Consider the following 21,254-nt stretch of genomic DNA (forward strand, 5'->3'; position numbering starts at 1 on the left):
CATATTGTGCCTTTTGCAAATTCATAACATACAGTAACATACAAAATGGGTGATGGAAAATCCACAAATGAATACATACCATATGAAATGTAGCATATCATACTAAAAGGATTTACCTCCAGAATAATATGAAATGCTCTGAGACCAGGTTGTGGGATGACACGGCCAAGTATGCACCGGGTTCAAACTGTTACGGCTTGGTCTGCGCTCCACTCGTAACGATTTAAAATAGCATAAATATATGTTGCATATATTATCAACTGGTACTAATGAGCCTCAGCAACAACCACCTGGCCGTGACGGCATTTACAGAGGAAGCAAATGAAGGTAAACTAAACAATGTAATTAAATGGAATGATAATGTAGGCTATAACAACTGAAGGGAACTAACTGTAGTTGAATGTGTGTGGTTATTAGGCCTACTGACGGTCAATACTGATAGTGGCTAATATTTAACATGATAGAAATAGGAAATAGAGAAAGTCAGGGTAACCTATAATTAAGATATTTGAGAGTGCCCATCCCTACAAGTTAAAAGGCTGTACAATTTAAATTCTGCATAACGGCACAGCATTTCATAAACTTTACTGTGGGAAAGTTTATATTATTTGCGTGTGAAGGTGGTGGAATTATTAGGGAATACGGCGTATCTATAGACACACTTCTGCCACACCTTCATTTATTCCATCTCCACCCTAAACGAATAGCGGGTGAATAGCATGCTATTCTCATGCTTAAGTTCAAGGTCAGAATACACATTGAGAGAAAAGTGCATAAAAGGGGAATTATGTTCCATTTACGCACGCTTAACTCAGGTCGGAAATCCCCCCCTTAGAGAAAAGCCATGATTTAGCCCGAATCACTCGAGTATCAATCTCTGGAGCTCTATGACCCCTGCCCATCCACCCCCTCCCAGGATCGGCCTCTCATTCTGGGCCGTGTTTTCCCGGCCTGCTGGGTGTCAGCTGGAGTAATGAGATATTTAGCAGACAGAGAGAGAGAGAGAAAGGCCCGTCTCCAGGTGGAATGCGCTCTAACACAAGAGGCCCCTGACTGACTCTCCTCCGAATGCAATTTTCTCCCTTCTTTATTTCTCTTCTAGCTCGAAATAAGTGCTGGAGAGAGGGAGAAAATATGCCTGAGCTGCCTTCAGCTGAAGAGACATGTTCATCGGCTGATAGATACAGTCAAACCCTCAAGAGATGAACACACAGTGAGAGACACACACACCCTCTCAGACAGACACACAGGCCAGCCCTACAGTATGATAGAGAGGTGATATAATATGCCATCTGGTTAGGATGGCAATCACAGTATGAGCCAAACCCCATCACAAACTCCCTGACTGAGTCTGAAAACTCGCCTCCAACTACATGTTTCAATTAAAAGCTTTTTATTCTCCTGTGGCAGATTGTGTGTTTGAGCAGGTTTTGCCCCTAGTTAGGCTTTGATTTCAGCGTGAGTAATGTACTGGTGTGATATGATAGATTATAATGTCTGTGGCTTAGTGTCCTCTGTAGTTAAATCACTGCTGCTGTGTCTTTTATGTAACAGCTCACTGTTCAGTGCGTGTGTGTGTGCGTGTGTGCGTGTGTGTGTGTGTGTGTGTGTGTGTGTGTGTGTGTGTGTGTGTGTGTGTGTGTGTGTGTGTGTGTGTGTGTGTGTGTGTGTGTGTGTGTGTGTGTGTGTGTGTGCGTGCGCAAGTTTTCTTTTTTTATAAAATTGCATTTGTCACATGCGCCGAATTCAACAGGTGTAGACCTTACAGTGAAAGGCTTACTTACAAGCCCTTAACCAACAATGCAGTTCAAGAAATAGAGTTAAATAAACTAAAGTAAAACATTTAATAAAAGGTAACACAATAAAATAACAATAACGAGGCTATATACAGGGGGTACCGGTACCAAATTCTATTCCCTATCCAAGCTGTCAATATAATATTGAATATTCAGACTCAAACACAGTACTGTCATCAGCATATTGCAGCTGAACAAACACACACAGAGACAGAAAGACACAAACACACACACACACACACAGTGAGAAAGAGTGACACACACACAGAAACACATGTACCTAATTTACGGACACAATGCTCTGATTCTCTCTCTCTCTCTCTCTCTCAAGTTCTCTAAATCTCTTTCACTCACCTCTTGCTCTCGTCTCCCTTTCCCTCTGACTATCTCTGTTCCCTCTCTCTACCTCCGTCTCCCCGTCCCTCTCTATCTCGCTCTTTCTTTTTTCCCACTCCGTGAGATGATGAAATACTTTTAGAACTCAGGAAATCGCTTTCTGTGGAAATAAACCCATTCTGGACTGTAAGATAACTGGCCCTTATGGGAAGCTAGTCCCTTCCCCTTAGTTGTGTGTGCTTGTTAGTGTCGTGTTACGTGTGTGTCTGCGTGCATTGTACATATGTTGGGTTAGTTTGAAACCAATTCCTTGTGAAACCAATCCATTTTTAAAATATTTTGAATATGAATTCAGGAAATTCCATGTGCAATACTGAACCCTGTCTCCCCCTTCTCTCCCACCCTCCCTCAGGGTTGCTCGTCTCCCATCGTGGTGAAGTTTGCCGACACGCAGAAGGACAAGGAGCAGCGGCGCCTGCAGCAGCAGCTGGCTCAGCAGATGCAGCAGCTCAACAACGCCACCACCTGGGGGAGTCTGACAGGGCTGGGCGGCCTCACCCCGCAGTATCTGGCTGTAAGAGGACACGCCACGTCGCCCACCCCTTACTGCAGCCCCGCAGCCAACGCATCCGTCGCCGCCGCAGTCAGTGCCACCCTCCCCGCCCCCCACTACCCTCCCTGCCGTCGCCAACCGCCGCCCCCCCCCGTCCACACCCCCAGAGAGAGTCAGACCCCCCTTTCCCCCTCTCTTCCCCCCTTAAGGGTCCACTCCCCCCTCCTTCTCCCTCTCCCAGGGAGTGTAGCCGTGACAGGGAAATGAGGTTTTTGAATAATAGGGGTAAAAGTTCAATGGGTGGGGCCAATCGTTGGTGTGATCCACTAAGAGGTCTTTCCCATGTCTAATATCGTCGTCCTATTGGGTCACAGAGGTGATTGATTGACAGATTGGCATGTGGTGTTTCAGAAGCCTCATTACCCCTCCCTGCTTCAGTACTAACATTTCAGAACCCCCCTCTCAACTCATTCTTAGCACCCCCTTCCTCCGGTAGCCTCTTTCAGAACTGACCCTCTTCCTCTTTCACTCTGAAACCTTTTAAGACTTCTGTCCCCAAGTTCTCTGAAACAGACCAGTCTACTCTTCCTTGAGTCCCCTTCATCACAGCTAGGATCTTTCCTCAAACTGTAAACTTGGAAATAGGTGTACAAAGTTGTAAATGTACTGCAGTAAATGTACATACGTTTTTTGACAGTTACTCTCAGTGTTCTACTCTGAAATGTCTCAGTGACTCAGTGGTTAAATGTACAGTAGTAGATGTCATATTCAATGTTTATATAGCCTATAGCCCACATGCAGTAATGCTACCAAGATCATGATGATACTAGCAGAGAAAAGATAGTGAGGGTGATCACTGTTTGCGTTTCCAATCCCTCCTTCTCACTCTGTTTCTCTCTCTTTTATTATTTTCCTATCTATCCATCTCTCTATCTCTCCTCTCTTGATTTCTCCCTCAGTTGCTTCAGCAGGCCACCTCCTCCAGTAACCTGGGAGCCTTCAGTGGGATCCAACAGATGGCAGGTGAGTCCAGTAGATGTACACACACACACACACACACACACACACACACACACACACACACACACACACACACACACACACACACACACACACTGAGTAATGTTGTAGAGACTGTGCAGTAGTTTTCTAAAATGCCGCTGTTGTTCAGATTTGTCTTGAGTCTGTTATCCATCAGGACAGAAGAGTGTACCAGGCCTCAAAGAAGGGATGTTTAGTCCAGCATTAAGGCAATAGAGAAGGAAAATGGAGAGAGATGAGATATGAGCTCTGCTCACTGTTTCCCCCTGCTGGTCTTTTCCTCTGCACGTTCTCCTACCCACACTCCCACCTGTCTCTCTCCATCCTTTACCCTCTTTATCCCTCTCCTTTGTCTCTGTAACTCCCCTCCTTCTTTCAATTGCTTTCTCTCACCCTGTCATCCCACCTACCCCCCCCCCCCCCTCTGTCCTCCTACGCCCTGCCTCTCTCCCTCTTGCCACCTCACTCCCACCCTCTCTCTCTCTTTCTCGCTCTCTGCCTCTCCTTGGGTGCTCAGTAAGCTGTCAGCTCCTGATTGTAGACTGTTTAGCTGGCTGACAGAGAGAAGCAGTGGGGGAAATGTATAGCAGCTATTGGCACAGGAGTACTGTAATTGCCAGCACCGCTGAAGGAAAACCTCATTTTAATAAGTAGAGCAAAACTCAATGGATATGAGGAACTGGTTGTTGCAGGGTAGAAATAATCTATTTTTAAAGTAGTCAGCTCATTGGCTCAAGTTTTTAAAATTGGTATCCATGTCTTGCAAAGTAGGTGGGTTGAGCGTTCTGGACTTGGGGACATTTTTAAGAGATGTAATGTTGGTTGATGTGGTGTAGTTGAGTGAGGATGGGCTCTGAGGATCTTTTACCTCAGTGAATGGCTGTTAGAACTCTCTCTCTCTCTCTTTCTCTCTCTCTCTCACTCACACACACACACACACACACACAGCTACAGAAACGCTCAGGGACTTGGAACGGTTGGAACTGGAAGCGAAATCGCGTCTACATTCCGGAATCCTTTTGGCCGTCCATCTGTCGCTGGGCAACCATACGTGATTGGCAGTAGATGTGAGACAGCTCAGTGACATCTGGTCCCAGTCTTCATCATGAGGGGTCGGAGAGCTGTGAGAGGCTCAATTACCCCAATGAGCATTCAATTAGAGCCAGCTAGCTAGCTAGCGCTTACGATAGACCCAGCTCAGCCCAGGTGGCATACAGAGCCTCCATAGAGCTTTACAGCCCGGAGCACACAGCACAGTCTAGCACAGCACAGCCTGCCAGCTGTATAGCCCCAATGCTGGAGCTCCTGGTGTGTGCAGAGCTGTCTCTGGTTCTCTCTTTCTGATAATTATTGCAGTTTCAGGACAGGTTCTCTCTGCTGTTTGACATTCCAGATGAAGTGTAGCCATTGCACATGAATAGCTTCCTTAGATCTCAGTCTTTATGAACAGGTACTGTGGAGAGGTTTGATATTATAGATAGCGGCTGAGAATGGAGCGCTTCTGTCCATGTTAAAGTGATGGTATGTTGGTATTGATGATTCTTCTGCTCTGTTCTGCTCTCTGGTTCCCCCATAGCTGTGTCTCCTAGTCTTAGTCATCCTCCAGGGCCCTCAAACTCAACTCTGGACCTCGAAGCCAGTTCCACTGCCTTGTTCCATTGTTGCCCTCTAAGCAGGGACTGATTGGGTGCAATTAATTATCAGGTAGAACAGAAAACCAGCAGGCTCTGGACCTCATAGGGTGGCAGTTAAACACCCCTGCTCTAGGGGATAGTGCTATAATCCTCCCTGTTTTGCTTGATTAAGTGGCATTAGGCCTCCCGTGTGTGTGTGTGTGTGTGTGTGTGTGTGTGTGTGTGTGTGCGTGCGTGCGTGCGTGTGCGTGTGCGTGTGTGTGTGTGTCTAACTGAGTGTATAAACTCTAGGGTCAGATCAGTGTCTCTCCACTCAGCCGAGCCTGATTCATCTGCTCCACTCTAAACCCACAAAGTGACAAAGCCACTCAACAGCGCTGCCCTCCATCCGCAGAGTGGAAAAATACAGTGTGTTACACAATACCATAGGGACTAGTTCGAACACAGGACATACCGGGGCTTTCATCATGGGTTTATCAGACAGAAGACGATGCGTTCTTCCAGGGTCTGTCTGGTTCCTCGTTCTCCTTTTCTCCTTACCACTTAAGCACTCTGACAAATGAGTTTCTTAAAAAGGGCTATGCTAATAAAATTATAAATTATCTTACAGAGAATGATGTTGTTTATCAGGAGGACTGGTTGGAACAAGTTTTTCACAATGTGCTAGGAAATATATTTCTAATGTGAAGGTTGTGAAGAACAGAACTGTATTTAATGGGAAATAGCGATCCGTTCCCCAGCCTGCTCTTTTCTGAGGTTAAAGGCATCTATATGAGTAGGCAACAACAGACAGCTGGCAGATGCACACGTGTTGTTTATCGCATGAGAAGTCTGCACTGTGACTGCGTCACACACACACACACACCTCCTGTCCAGACCGGTCGTCACGGCAACCGCAGAAACGGAACATTCTGATTAGGCTGTTCCAGGAAGAAGAGAAGACGGAAGATTTCAACGCTTGTTCTTTTATGCTGTCAGACGGGCCTATCTGGACACGAGCGCCTCACTAACCAATTATTCTAGCGCCTTCTCTTTATTGGTCAAGCTGGGTTTAGCCATCTGGTCCAATGAAAACTGTTCAGTGAAAACATAAACACCCTAATCCCCTTAAACCATTCACCCAGGTGCCAAGCTCTGTGAATTTTTCTTCATGGTGTTTCGTTCATGTGGTGTTGTGTGTGTGTGTGTGTGTGTATTCATGATACTGTATATACATTCAGACTGTATATACGACACATACCTCGCATTTGACAAGGTGTCCGCCCCTCTTTCCTGGGTCCATAGGAGTGTTATATAAACGGGCGTAGTTCTCTCTGCGAGCTGGTCGATGGAGCTCCATTGCTCTGTTCTACAGAGTGAGTCTGTCTGCTTTATGGAGCCTTGTCCAGCTGTCTCTCAATAAGCCAAACAGCACTTCAGCGTATGTCCAATCTACTACGCCATATTTCTCTATTCACACACCCGCGCTCTGTCTCACACACACACACACACACACACACACACACACACACACACACACACACACACACACACACACACACACACACACACACACACACACACAAACACATGCATACATACACACACACACACACACACACACACACACACACACACACACACACACACACACACACACACACACACACACACACACACACACACGCGCATACATAAACACACATACACACACACACACGCACATGCATACATACACACTAACTGCTCACATACACACTTTCTCTCTCACACACACCCACGCTGCTGTCACACACAGTGCAGGGTGCGAGGTTGACCACCCCTGGAGGTGTCTAATGGTCGTTACTTTATCATCAGTCAGAGCTGGCATGGCCTCATTAATTATGCTTAGGTAATGGCCCATATGCTAATGCCATGTAGCTAATGAGTAAACCAGGTTACAGTTAGCCTACATACTGTACATGTTGATGAATTACTGCCCCCAGAAACCTCACGGCACAGACAAGAAAGCTCTATGTTAATGTAGAGTCCAAATGTATGCCTGTTATCTGTAAAAGACAACAATAGAATCAAACGGGAAGCTAGACGAAGTAGGGGAGATGATGTCTAGAGATGTTCCACAGGTCTTTATGGAAGAGCTTGGACAGGCGGTTGCCAGTGCCGTCTCTCTTCCCCCTTGCAGGAGTTTAAGTCCAGCCTGTCCGTGTGTGTTAGTGGTCCACAGTTGTCAGGATCACCTCTGTCTTGAATTGGTCATATCTTGACATGCACCACAGAGAAGACGCCTCTCATCTCCTTCGGCGTCCACACGGTTAGCACCAGTTCGGATGCGGTCCAGACGTGGTCCCCAGGTTTGACAACACCCTCTCTGGCTCCTCTCCTCCAGGTATGAGTGCTCTGCAGTTGCAGAACCTGGCCACTTTAGCAGCGGCAGCAGCGGCGGCCCAAAACTCAGCCGGCCCCAACGCAAACCCCCTGTCCTCCAACGCGGCCTCCCTCGGAGCGCTGGCCAGCCCAGGTAACGCCGCTTCAGAGGGGGGGGGTCAAACGCGGGGGACACCTGCCCTCCTGTCCTACCACCACCATCATTTTCACTGTCGTCAGCAATACCATCATCTTCGTCATCATTGCTGATGATCGAACCATCTTCATCACCATCAGTAGTCATTGCCGTCGACACCCACAAGATATTGCTCCATGGTGTGTGTCCGCCACCTCTGCGTTGTGTTATTGTGTTATTGTTACCATGGAGACCTCATGCCGTGTCCGTCCCGGCGCCTGCCTGCGTGTCTGTGTCTGACAGCACTTCGCCTCCTCACCGTGTCATGTGATGTGTACACCCTACGGCCATATCATTCCGTGTCCCACGCGTTGTGTGTAAAACGTACTACAGCTCAATGTCGTCTGTGTTCGGTTTCCACACTGAGAGTTGTCTGTGGGTGGGTGGTGGTGGTTGTTTGTGTGGGTTTGTTGTGCCTTTAAAGTGACTCTCGTCTCTTCGCTTCACAAGCCCTCTGAGACACGGGAACTTTAAGTGCAGTGGAATTGTTTCCGGGGGAGGGATGGTTGTTGGAACCTTTATGTGTCGTGTGTGATCTGCCTCTGGACATGGCCAGGGTCTGGTGACTAGAGAGACAGACAGACAGCAGTCAGGAGTTCTCTGGAGGAGATGAGTTCATCTAGGTCACATTGAGACACTCTTCTCTCCTTCTATTCCTCTTCTCCACTCTCCTGCTTTCTCTCTCTCTGCTTTTCTCTTATTCTGCTTTCTCTCTCTGCTTTTATCTTATTCTGCTCTCGCTCTCTCTGCTTTTATCTTATTCTGCTCTCGCTCTCTCTGCTTTTATCTTATTCTGATCTCTCTCTCTCTCTCTGCTTTTATCTTATTCTGCTCTCGCTCTCTCTGCTTTTATCTTATTCTGCTCTCTCTCACTCTCTCTCTCTCTCTCTGCTTTTATCTTATTTTGCTTTCTCTCTCTCTCTCTGCTTTTATCTTATTCTGCTCTCTCTCTCTCTGCTTTTATCTTATTCTGCTTTCTCTCTCTCTCTCTGCTTTTAACTTATTCTGCTTTCTCTCTCTCTCTCTGCTTTTATCTTATTCTGCTTTCTCTCTCTCTGCTTTTATCTTATTCTGCTTTCTCTCTCTCTCTCTGCTTTTATCTTATTCTGCTTCTCTCTCTCTCTCTGCTTTTATCTTATTTTGCTCTCTCTCTCTCTGCTTTTATCTTATTCTGCTTTCTCTCTCTCTGCTTTTATCTTATTCTGCTCTCTCTCTCTCGCTCTCTCTCTCTCTCTCTGCTTTTATCTTATTCTGCTTTCTCTCTCTCTCTCTGCTTTTATCTTATTCTGCTTTCTCTCTCTCTCTGCTTTTATCTTATTCTGCTCTCTCTCTCTCTGCTTTTATCTTATTCTGCTTTCTCTCTCTCTCTGCTTTTATCTAATTCTGCTCTCTCTCTCTCTCTCTGCTTTTATCTAATTTTGCTCTCTCTCTCTCTGCTTTTATCTTATTTTGCTCTCTTTTTTCTCTTTGCTTTTATCTCATTCTACTTCTTTTGCTTCCCTCCCTCTCTCTCTCTTTCACTCCATTTGTCCTCTCTCTCTCGTCCTCTCTGCCTTGCTCCTCCAGTTCCCTGGTTGCTGTCTTTCCTGGAGTAGCCAAGTAACAGAGCGTGAATAAGAGCTTTGTTTAGTGTCTCTCTCTCATGAACCCATCACCCTTTGCCTGTCCTGCTCCCTGCTTTCACCCAGCTGCTTAGCATAGGTTTGAATGTGAATTCTGCTCTCTCTCATGTGTTCTGTGGTTACTAGAGCTACATTATTAGTACATGCTCTGCTCAGTGCCAATGAAAGGCGACACTCTCCGTCAATGACATTTTGACTGAATATTAGTATCAATTTGATAAAGACAGCCAATTTACCATTGAGAGACTGTCTTGCTTTCCATTTGCACTAAGTCTATTTTAAGATATCCTCTCTTTCTGATGCAGTGTAAGCGTGACTTAGAGGTGTGTGTGGACATTATGTCTACTGGAAGATGGACACTGTCTGGACAATCAAATAAACGACTGTCTGTAAAGGACAATTGTTATTCACCCACATTGTACTTAGTGACCATGCAACACTTAGGCATGTTCTTGTCACTCATGATCTGTTCTTTTGTCTGTGTGTGTGTCACAGTCGTGTCTGTGTGTGTGTCACAATTGTATGTGTGTGTGTGTCACAATCGTGTGTGTCTGTGTCTCTGTTCCAGGGCTAAATTAACCTTGTAAAAAAACAAAACATGTAACATGTATGCCGAGATATAGCTCTGTCATACTTATATCATACTTAGGGATCCTAAACAGGAATCTAGCGTAGGGTGTAGTTGGTCGTCTGGCGCTCTTGCCTGCCTGCCTGTCTGCCTGCTTTAGGTTTGGTCGTTACATGACCGCTTCCTACGAAGGAACAACCCAGTCCCTCACCTTTTCATCGCTACACACGCATCCACAACTACTGTGTTCATCGTGCTCTGCATTCACATGTGTGAGGGATCTTTATATGTTACCTGGCAGCTACACTCATTTCTAAGACATTCGGTGTTGAATGAGGGCAGAGAGATGTACTTCCTGCCTGCCACTCTCCCAAGCTCCAGTTTGTCTGAGCAGGGAGGATGTTGTTGCTTATATCACTAAAACGTCCAATTGGATGCCTCCGCTTCTCTAACGCGCGTTGCTTGTTGTCTTGTTCTTCCTTCCTCTTTCTCTCCCTCCCTCTCTTGCCCACTCCTTCCTCTCCTCCTCCTCCCCCTGGTATCCTCTCTTCCCGACAGCGGGCACCACAGCCAACTCCTCGGGCATGACCTCTCTGACCTCTCTGGGCACTCTGCAGGGCCTGGCTGGCGCCACCATGGGTCTGAACAACATTAATGCACTAGCAGGTAGCGTCAACAGTGAGTATTCACCATTGGCCGCTCACCACTCATCTCACCACCACCGCCACCGCCATCACTCAGACACAGGGATACGCTGCTGTTGCAGAGGAACATCATATCTAGAAAGCACCTCCAGTATGTGTTACAAACATTAATAATAATACTGGTAATGATCTGAAGACGGTACTCTAAACACTATCAAAGTCCACCAAAGTCCCAGATCCAAACATCTGTCACTATGCCCGTGGTTGCCATGTGGCGTCTCTCTGTGTCCACTCCCTGAGAAATCACCTGTTCAGCCTGGCTTTATGCTCCAGGCTGCACCCCCCTGAACCACCACATCCTCACAAAGACCACAGCTACCAATACATCCATCCATTTATTCATCAATCCATCCGCTTCCTGGTTGTGTCACATGGGGTGGTGCCTGTTGTAAGAATGCTGCTGTTTGTGCTGTCGCTTCACGTCTGTGTGGTGTCGTGTACGTGTCACTAGTGAATCTGCACACTCGTGTATAAGTAGAGGTACATTTTTTTCAACAAAAAAAAACTAACAAAAAAAAATAGTAGAGGTGAAGAGAAGAAAATATTCTGCAACTCTTGGAAGAACACAGAAGTGTCCTTAATCAGGTTTTAGTAAGTCTACATTTATGAGATGAGCGGTGTCCCAGTAGTCATACAGTAGCAGGCCATGCCAGTGAGTTTCTCTGATGGCCACACTGAGTCTCTGTCCTGTCATGGCCTGCTACACCTCTGGGGGAAAGTCAAAGTGTGTAGTCTTAATCAGTGTTGTTATGACAGCAGAGATCCTGTAAAACCAGTCCATTCTCCACATATTCTCCCCTGACCTTTTCCTGCGTCTTCTACAGTTGCCATATCCGCTTTCTAAATCACCCCACCGCTCAAACACGATGAGAATGCCAGTTTCACATTAATCTTCTCCCCCCTTTCCCCTCCTTCTTTCATTTAAGCACATCTAGGCTTTAATTGAATCGTAAAGGTCAATGGTGCAATTATTCCTGAATAAATGAGTGACCTATAATTTCCAGCGGCGTGGTCATCATTTACATCTCTGTCAGGTGGTGGCGGGCGGCGGGACATTTTGGAATATCGACGCCCTCAGACTGTCGCCCTGCTAGGCAGTGAAGCCACACTAACGAGTATAGCTGTCCGTTCTTACCTTGCTGCTCATCGTTACCCTCTAAATGGCCAAATAAGGACGGGGGCATGCCAGGGACGTGCAGTTTGATTGGTGTTTGACATTGTTGGTCTGGGGTCTGATTGGTCAAACAGTAGTGATGTGATTTCTCCTCTGTGTGGGTGGTGAAAACAGCAAAGAGTGATAGATTGAGGGATGCTGTTGAGATATTGGTTCTTGAGTACACTAAATCAAATCAAATCAAATGTATTTATATAGCCCTTCAAACATCAGCTGATATATCAAAGTGCTGTACAGAAACCCGGCCTAAAACCCCAAACAGCAAGAAATGCAGGTGTAGAAGCACGGTGGCTAGGAAAAACTCCCTAGAAAGGCCAAAACCTAGGAAGAAACTTAGAGAGGAGCCAGGCTATGAGGGGTGGCCAGTCCTCTTCTGGCTGTGCCGGGTGGAGATTATAACAGAACATGGCCAAGATGTTCAAATGTTCATAAATGACCAGCATGGTCAAATAATAATAATAATCACAGTAGTTGTAGAGGGTGCAACAAGTCAGCACCTCAGGAGTAAATGTCAGTTGGCTTTTCATAGCCGATCATTGAGAGTATCTCTACCGCTCCTGAGTTGAAAACAGCAGGTCTGGGACAGGTAGCACGTTGGGTGAACAGGTCAGGGTTCCATAGCCGCAGGCAGAACAGTTGAAACTGGAGCAGCAGCACGGCCAGGTGGACTGGGGACAGCAAGGAGTCATCATGCCAGGTAGTCCTGAGGCATGGTCCTAGGGCTCAGGTCCTCCGAGAGAGAGAAAGAAAGAGAGAAAGAGAGAATTAGAGAGAGCATACTTAAATTCACACAGGACACCGGATAAGACAGGAGAAATACTCCAGATATAACAGACTGACCCCAGCCCCCCACTAGCAGGTTCTGAAGTGTGGATGTTAAACTCGTACATTAGGCCCTCAGTGTCTTTTGTGTGTTGATGTCCAGTTTGTGTGTGTGTGTGTGTGTAGGGGAGGGGGGGGTTAGGGCTGTTGTCATAGTGATATTTCAGCGACTGGCTGCTTATTTCTGCTGTGGTGTTCCAGTTTGCATGGGTCAGGCCAGGCTCTCCATTCACCTCTGTGTTACGTGTTTAAATGTCTATTACATGTAGGACACGTGTATTATGCATGTGTGTGTGTGTGTGAGAGATAAAATAAATGACATTTTGTGCATATAGTTACATATCCTGTACAAAATGTTTTGAAATGTGTTTTACATTGTGTGTGTATGTATGTAGAGTGAGTGAGTGAGTGTGTGTATGTTAAATGTGTGTGTGTGTGTGTGTGTGTGTATATAGAGTGAGTGAGTGTGTGTATGTGTATGTACTGTATGTTGAGTGTGTGTATGTGTGAGTGTGTAGTGTATGTATAATGAGTGTGTAGTGTATGTATAATGAGTAAGTGCATTCTTCTTTTTGTACTGTTGGGTTTTATGTAAAGTTGCTCACATGCTCTCAGGTATGGCGGCCCTGAACGGAGGCCTGGGCGGCGCGGGGCTGACCAACGGCACGGCGGGCACCATGGACGCGCTCACACAGGCCTACTCAGGGATCCAGCAGTACGCTGCCGCAGCCCTGCCCACTCTCTACAGCCAGTCCCTGCTGCAGCAGCAAGGTGCCGCCGGCAGCCAGAAAGAGGGTCAGTGGGCGTAGGGTGGAGCCAGGGGGCGGAGGGAAGGGACAGGGGGAGGGAAGAGACAAGAGGGTGGAGGGGGTTCTGGAGAGTTGAGGGTAGGTGAAGGAATCAAGCGGTGGAGTGTTGGGAGAGAGGTATGCACTCCCAATACAGCCAGACCCGACTGCAATAGTCTAACTGGCACAAGTAGCTTTCTAGTGAGATCACTAATGCAACAACGATACTAACCAGGGGTAGCCAGAAACAGGTTGGGCACTGAGGGGAGAGCATAGAGGGATAAAGACGTATGCATTAACTCTATAATCTCTTTACTCTGTATATCTCTGGGTTTAACCCTTACCCGGTACTGTCCCGTGTCTCTCTCCTGTTAGGGCCTGAAGGTGCCAACCTGTTCATCTACCACCTGCCCCAGGAGTTTGGGGACCAGGACATCCTGCAGATGTTCATGCCTTTTGGAAACGTGGTCTCTGCCAAAGTCTTCATTGACAAACAGACAAACCTGAGCAAGTGCTTCGGTACATCCACCAGCACAAACGCACCGAAAACACACACATACACCTGTGTATGAATTACATGTTGTATTCCTTTTCAATCATTTGAGTTTCTTCTATGTCTCCTACATCGTTTTGGGCACCCTCTCTCTCTCTAACTCGCTCTCCCTCTCTCTTCTCTTGTACCCTGTCCATTTCCTTCTCTGCCTCCCAGGCTTCGTCAGCTATGACAATCCCGTGTCGGCGCAGGCAGCCATCCAGGCCATGAATGGCTTCCAGATCGGCATGAAGAGGCTGAAGGTGCAGCTCAAGCGCTCCAAGAACGACAGCAAACCATACTGATCTTAGCACTAGGGCCTATCTGCTCCCATGTTACCACTGCTAGGGTAAGTCCCCATACGAGCCACGACCTCTACACAGGGACTGGGGGAGGGAAGTGGAGGGAGGGGGGAGTCCATATTTGACCACCAGAGGGAGACACTACTTTCTCTTTTATTTTTTTAGTTTTTTTAGCTTTTTTTGTTTAGCAGTATTATTTATTATTACTATTATGATTTTTTTTGTATTATCTTTCACATGAATGCTTCCATTACCACCTTTATTTTGTACCACTTAAAAAAAGTAGCTATCATCGGTAGCTTTTTCAGTTGTAAAACATATTTAATTTTCTACGTGATTATTTATATACTGTTATGAGAAGAATTTCATTACTCGAAAAACAGAGTAAGAAAAAAAAAAACTATGATTTTGTTTGTTCTCTTTGTGAACCTGAGGCCTGATAAAATGTCGATATAAAGGGTTCATTTCTGACACACCACGCACCGATATGCACATGACCCTTGACCTCCTGGTGTTGGTTTCCGGGCCAACCGCCGCTGCTTCTCTGACCCCTGATGCCTGCTGACAGACACCAGGGAACAAAGGGTTAAAAAACAAAACTTAGTGGCCTCTCACCTGTTAGTCAGTCAATGACAGCATCCCATACACTCCTCTATTTCATTACTATCAGGACTCCAGTCATTTCTTTATGTGAAGAATGTTTATTTCACACTTAAACAATATTAGCAAACTATGATTTTCTGGGTCAGATCACATTGGTCTTTGTTGAAAGGGATATTGTGTAGAACATTTTCAAAGTAACATCCATAATCTGATGAAGGCTATAAGAAAAAAAAATGATGGGTGGGAAGTTAACTGAAAATACTTGATGTTTCTTGAGAGATAAAAAAAGAAATTCAAAGTAGCGAAAGCCACAGGCCTGTACATTTTATTTGTAAAAAAAGCAGTTCTATTTTTATACAAAATTTTTACTGCCTCAGAAAAAAAGGATTTTATTTATTGCCTATCGTTAAGTTATTGGACTCCTATAAAGAACAGAATTCGTTAGAATAGAACCCCGTTGAGTAGTCTTCTGAAATTCGGAGCTGTAGAATTCTCTAGAACAGAGCCACGTTCACACCTCGCTCTGCCTCTGCTCCCTTCACTTTCACACACCTCTCTCTGTCTGTGCATCACATCCGTCTGTGATCAGCTCTTTCTCTCTCTCCATCAGTATCGGTACTTCACCTGTCACATTTCAACCTTTCCTTGCGTTTCGTTTTTTTGTTCACGTGTTTGTTTCGTTATGTTTCGTTCGTTTGTACTGTACAAAAACTTTTAAACAGTTTCTCCCAAATGACAATCCATCCTCCTTGCTCTGTAGGAGCATGTGGTACTGATGGATATAACTTTGGCTGCTCTGTGTATGAGTGTGTGATAGTGTGTTTGTACTGTAAATGTGTGTCTGTTAGTATTAATCCAAATTGTAAATCCTTTTTGTAAAAAAAAACAAAAAAATAGCAAGAGATAAAAAATTGCCAATTGTGTAGTGAGTGGTGTTGCCCTTATGACCTGGTGGTTTACATTGTTGTTTTGTTGTGTGTTGTTCCCCTGATTTTAATGCTGTAGTAATGTGGTGCCCTGGCTCTCTGTTCTGTGTGTAACTCTCTCCTCTCCCCTGTTTTCTTCCTATAGAACCCATCTCCATGCCTGTTAGCTCATCGTTTGCCTAGCATGTCTCTGTGGCGTGGCGTCCAAAAACAAAAAAATACAAAAAAGTCTCATCGTCCCGTCATTGTTTTCTGATGTCTTTTCTGAGCTCACCTGATCATAACCTGGTCTCCGCCTACTGACCTTTTGAACTTAGCTTGACCTTTTTGGACTTTTTTTGCATGTGACCTCATTTTGTTCTATTTTGGGGAGGTGGGGTAAATGGGGTACATTGTGCATGAAGGAGGGAGGGAGGGGGGAGCGAATCAATGTGAAAAAGTATAGCATCATTCATACAAAAAGACTGAACTCTTAAAGACAAAAACAAAAGTTTCTTTTTAAAAACAGAAAAACCCTGTGGCAAAATGATTTCCATTAGATTTATTTAGTTATGTTTAGTTTCCTTCTTTTATGTTGGGTTTCGTTTTTTGTTCCTTTTTTCATTTAAAGTAAACTTGAAAGTTCAGCACAGGGATTGGCATGCTGTCTTGGTTCTGGCTCCACTGGCAATATGAGGCCAGAAGCGGACACTGTCGGTGTCCATGAAAAATAGACTACTTCCAAACAGTTCTGAATAAAAACTGACTGATCAATATTAGACTCTCTCAGAGCTCTGTAATTGTTTTTACATTTTTCAGGCAGTGTAAAGTTTTTTGATAAGGCCATTTTAAGTGGCTCTGTTTCTCATTAAAGTATATATAGAACCACTTTTTTCTAGAGTAGTTTAAGGTATTACAAAAATGTCAACAAAAAAAGACTTGCCCTGTTTGGGGGGAGAAATGCTACCTACGTGTCACCTTTTGCTGAACTGACTCACAGATAGACAATCCGTGGTTTAAATGCACATGATGAAGAAATGACCTATATTTTCTACTGTTTAAATTATAGAGCGAAAAAAAAAGAAGAAAAAACCTGTAACCCGCGTTAACGTTGGTGCTTCTTGTGAGTTTAGTTTTGGTTTCATTACAAGTCTAACGGTCTTAAGTGTCTCATGTTTTTAAAGAGAAGACTAAAAAAAACTGTTTACTTGAACAATAGACAGCCTTTCATATGAATACTATTATAATTGTTCCTTTTGTCTTTTTTTTAAGCAGTCCCAATTTGCAAAATTTCTTGTTGGGTAATTAGCTATATAAAATTCCTAAAAAAATATATATATGAATATATAAATATATATATATATTTAACATGTCGGCTTGTGAAGCATCAATGTTAATATAATTTTATTTCTATCGTGGGAAACAATATTTAGATGTGTTTTGTTGTTCATTATAATGTGATTTTCTTTTCTTATAAAGAAAAAAAGACAAGATCGGTGGAGTTTAGTGCCAAATCCTGAAGGTACATCCTGTCAATAGCGCGTCAGTGTATTTCTTGTGAAATTATTTGATAACATGGGTATTTTATTAAGTGTTTTGTATGGATCCCTCATATGTAAAAATATAGATTTAAAAAAGAGTTTGTTAACTTGCTATTTTGTGGTCTTGTTGCCTGAAACTGTTCATGTTTTGCTTTTTTTTGTAAAGATGTAAAAAGTGCCCATGTGTCATATATATATATATATATATATATATATATATATATATATATATATATATATATATATATATATATATATAACATACACACACTCGCACGTACACACACTCATGCAGACCTCACAGTTGACTTTACTTTGTTGTTGTGTATGAGAGCCCCTGAGTGTGAGAGCCTCTACAGTCCAGTTTCCATGTTCCTGCCCACCAGTCTTTACATTACTGTTCACACGTCACTCACATACGTCACTCACACACACAGTTCTCACGTGAGCCATTAAACAGAGCATTCTTCAAAGCCTTATCACAAGCCTTTACATGAACACTCACATGAACACACTCACATTCTCGCCAAACACTCTCGCTTTGACAAATTTCAAGCCTTATTTTAAGCTTCATCTCTCTCATTGTAAGCTAAATCAAGGACAAGTTTCTAGTTGAAGTTGCTACAGACTGGGAGGAGGGCATTGTTATTTGCTGGTCATGTTTGTGTCACCTCAAACAACATGAATGCTTTGTGAAGGGCAAGACTTTCCCACACAAGCCTCAACCCCTCCCCAGACCCAGACAAAAACGACGTTGATAGTACAGAATGATTTTCAGCTGTTTGGTTTTGTTGTTTCTTCAGTTGACAGTTTCTAATGGACATGTACCAGTATTGGTAATTACACCATTATTACAAAAATATGTTTGCCCTGTTGTAAATGTTGTGTAATGTAGTGTAACTGGACAAAACAGTGTTGAGATGCCAAAGTATTATGTCAAGATTCTCATAGTCAATCCGTTTACATGACACAGTGCTGTCTGTCCGTCAGTCTCAGTATTCTGTAAAACTTCCCCGATTCCCTTCCCTGGAAACCTAGTTTACGGTCTGCAAAACGCAGCACTATTTTATACAAAAACTCACCAGTCGCCTTAACCAGGGAGTGTTGTATCGAAAGACTTGTCTAATAGGATCTAAAATCTGTATGTAAGTAGGTGGTGTGTACTGTGTACTGTACCTCCAGCTTCTCCAACTCTGGGTAAGCATGTCACCATTTTGTCCCACAACACAGTGTAGAGAAGCAAAATGGCCACCTTCTTCTTTAGTGTGGCTCTCAAACTGAAAACCAAGGGTAAATAAATATGTTATCTGTTCCATCGTCTTTTTACAGAATACCAAGGTTTATTTGAAATACCGAGCCAAATGGAGGAGGGTTTGTAAAATGCAGACAGGGGAAATAAAATGAGATGAAAGGGTAGCTATCTTCAGTTCTTAGACAGCAAAACAAGTCTCAGCCAAGAGGCAGGGCCTTTACCATGTCAAATGACCAAGTCAAAGCCAAACTTCAGTTGAGTCCATAGCATATCAAAATGACATTTCCTAAAGCAGTAAGCATGAGTAATGCCATAAAAACAGCTCTAACTACCTGCATAAAAGTAATCAGGATTGCCAATATGTCATACTACACATATATCAGTGTTAGTAGATCATTTTGTCATTAACGCTGATCGTAGTCTCCTTATAAGACGTAATAGTCCTAAGACCCTTCAGGAATCCTCTCTGAGAGGAACATCTTTGCACTCTAAATACATTAGGTAACATAAACAGACAACAGAGCTACATCTACTCACGGTGCAGCATAATGTGTTGCAGGCGTAGAGGATTTGGTTTTTCTGTTTGTTTTCAGTTCATCCCTTAGCCAACTACTTACACTTTGGGAGATGGTAATGTGTTGACATGTGTGTGTTTTTACAGAACTTAAGCATCCCCCAATTCCCAAATCTCACTCACACACACACACACACCGCGGGTTGGCACAGTGCAGTCTGATTGAAGTTGCAGTCTGTTAGATGTTTCTGAAAAAGCACAAGAGTGTCCTCCGCAGACAGACCGTTAGACAGGGGTGTCTGTTGAGTGCCTCACATCTCAGGGGCTGTCATCACCGATGCTTGTTGTAATCTTTCAATCTTGTCACTGTTCCGTTCTCTGTTCCCTTTTTTTTCTTAATTATCTAAAGTGCTATTTATCAAACAATGACATTTTAAAGGAAAAAAAACAACTTGTAGTTTCTTTGCATTTTGGCTTATTATGTCAAGTTTTGGGGGGTAATGTTTGTTTTCTCTCTCTTTCTGTGCCGTAAAGAGCGTGTCGTCTGTAGATTAATATCATTTTGTTTGATTCTAAAGGATTTCAATAGTTTTAAGTATTGTCTTGAGAGAAGCCAAAGTCAATGCATTTCAGTGGATTCTGTAAGCGTGATGTATGTTTGTTTGACAACACTTCGAAATCTGTCATTGGATGGGATTGAAAAAGTACAAAAAATGCAGGCTTTCCTATTTCTACAAATGATTGTACTTATGCATTTTGTACCAGTGAAACTTTTTATACTGGAGATTAAAGGAAACAAAAAAAACGATTAGAAAACAAAGCTGTCTGGCCTCGTGATGTGGCCTGACCTTTGTTGACTGGTTCCCGAGTATGATTTATAGCTGGCATCAAGAAAGTTGTCTTTTGATATACGATTTTGTAGAAGAACTTTGGCTTGGTTTCTTTAATTAATTAACTTCTTATTTTTCCTTACTTCAGTGTTGTTCTTTTCGCAAAGAGAAGTTAGGCGAGTGTTGATTTCTTTTTGGCTTATAAATAGTTATAGCCGTTTGTCTATACAAAAAAAAAATCCGGTAAGTTTCATTTAACTTCTGTATTGTGACGTCTACATGATAAGGAATATAAATATTTAGTCACCTTCAGTGGATTAATGTTTTAGTTTAAATAAAATAAACTAATTAGAGGTTTTTGCTTTTAACTTAGATTTTTCTGGTTTCTCTGTCCTCTGTGAACTAACTGTGTAGCTGAAGCAGTCAGAATTATTTTTGTAAACGTATGTTCTTGTGTGATGCAGTTATTTGCTTCTGTCTCCGATATTAAACCATTTTTCCTAATACTCGTCTCTGTGTGTGTGTTGTTGTTGTGTTCCAGTGGCTGTCTGATGTCGTAACGTTTCACACAACCCCACGTTTCACGTCTCTACCTTTCCTTTTCTCTCTCGATCGCTCTTTTCCTCTCTGGTGTTTTTGTTCCTTGTTTTACACATAGTACAGTTGATTTCATCCCCAAGTGACAACTCACTATGGTGTCCTCACTAAACATGGTAAATATACATCAAGGTGTGTCTGTGTATATTACTGTGTAGCCCAAGATGATGTGACAGTTCATCACCTTTTGGAGAAAAAAAATCCAATTTGACAATCAAATTTGTAAAACAAAATTCTACTTTAGGCTGTGGTGCTTGGGGGCCATGATAATGACAAATATTTCAACAAGAAATAGCCTGACAGGATTTTGTGAGTTGTAGGAACACAAAACTGTTATCTTACTTAATCACTCTCACAACAATTGAATGATCATAAATCGAGCTCTGTGCCTACCGGCCTTGCATCATCCTCCAATGTGTCTCTGCCTGACTACCTAATTGGCCGGAAGGTTTCAAAAGAGGGCAGGTCTTTCTGCTGTCCCTGATTAGGAAATGGCTGCTATTGGCCAATGTGAGTGTTCCCTCATCAGGGATTGGCCTGTGCTGTACACTGTTCTGGGCATGGTCTGTCTACTATGTCTGTGTCCAACTCCACTTCTGTA

The 21,254-nt window shown here is 43.8% G+C and overlaps 1 protein-coding gene across 31 annotated transcripts in view; it reads left to right on the plus strand.

Annotated features, from left to right (window-relative positions):
• Positions 1 to 20,560, plus strand: part of LOC106576215 (CUGBP Elav-like family member 2) — a 262,716-nt gene extending 242,156 nt beyond the window's left edge. For 5 of the 31 annotated variants that reach the window (XM_045699848.1, XM_045699847.1, XM_014153227.2 and 2 more), the window contains 7 exons: positions 2,545 to 2,775; positions 3,645 to 3,708; positions 7,726 to 7,857; positions 10,660 to 10,767; positions 13,387 to 13,584; positions 13,953 to 14,096; positions 14,287 to 20,560. In XM_045699848.1, coding sequence (XP_045555804.1) covers positions 2,545 to 2,775; positions 3,645 to 3,708; positions 7,726 to 7,857; positions 10,660 to 10,767; positions 13,387 to 13,584; positions 13,953 to 14,096; positions 14,287 to 14,414 — 1,005 coding nt within the window. In that variant the 3' untranslated portion in view covers positions 14,415 to 20,560. Of the gene's footprint in view, positions 1 to 2,544; positions 2,776 to 3,644; positions 3,709 to 7,725; positions 7,858 to 10,647; positions 10,768 to 13,386; positions 13,585 to 13,952; positions 14,097 to 14,286 lie in introns of all 31 variants that reach the window. The other 26 variants (XM_014153250.2, XM_045699856.1, XM_014153253.2 and 23 more) reach the window with 22 other exon arrangements.
• The last annotated feature ends 694 nt before the right edge of the window (positions 20,561 to 21,254 follow it).

This window comes from Salmo salar, chromosome ssa17 (genome assembly GCF_905237065.1).
Source record: "Salmo salar chromosome ssa17, Ssal_v3.1, whole genome shotgun sequence".
NCBI classification, from domain to species: Eukaryota; Metazoa; Chordata; class Actinopteri; order Salmoniformes; family Salmonidae; genus Salmo; species Salmo salar.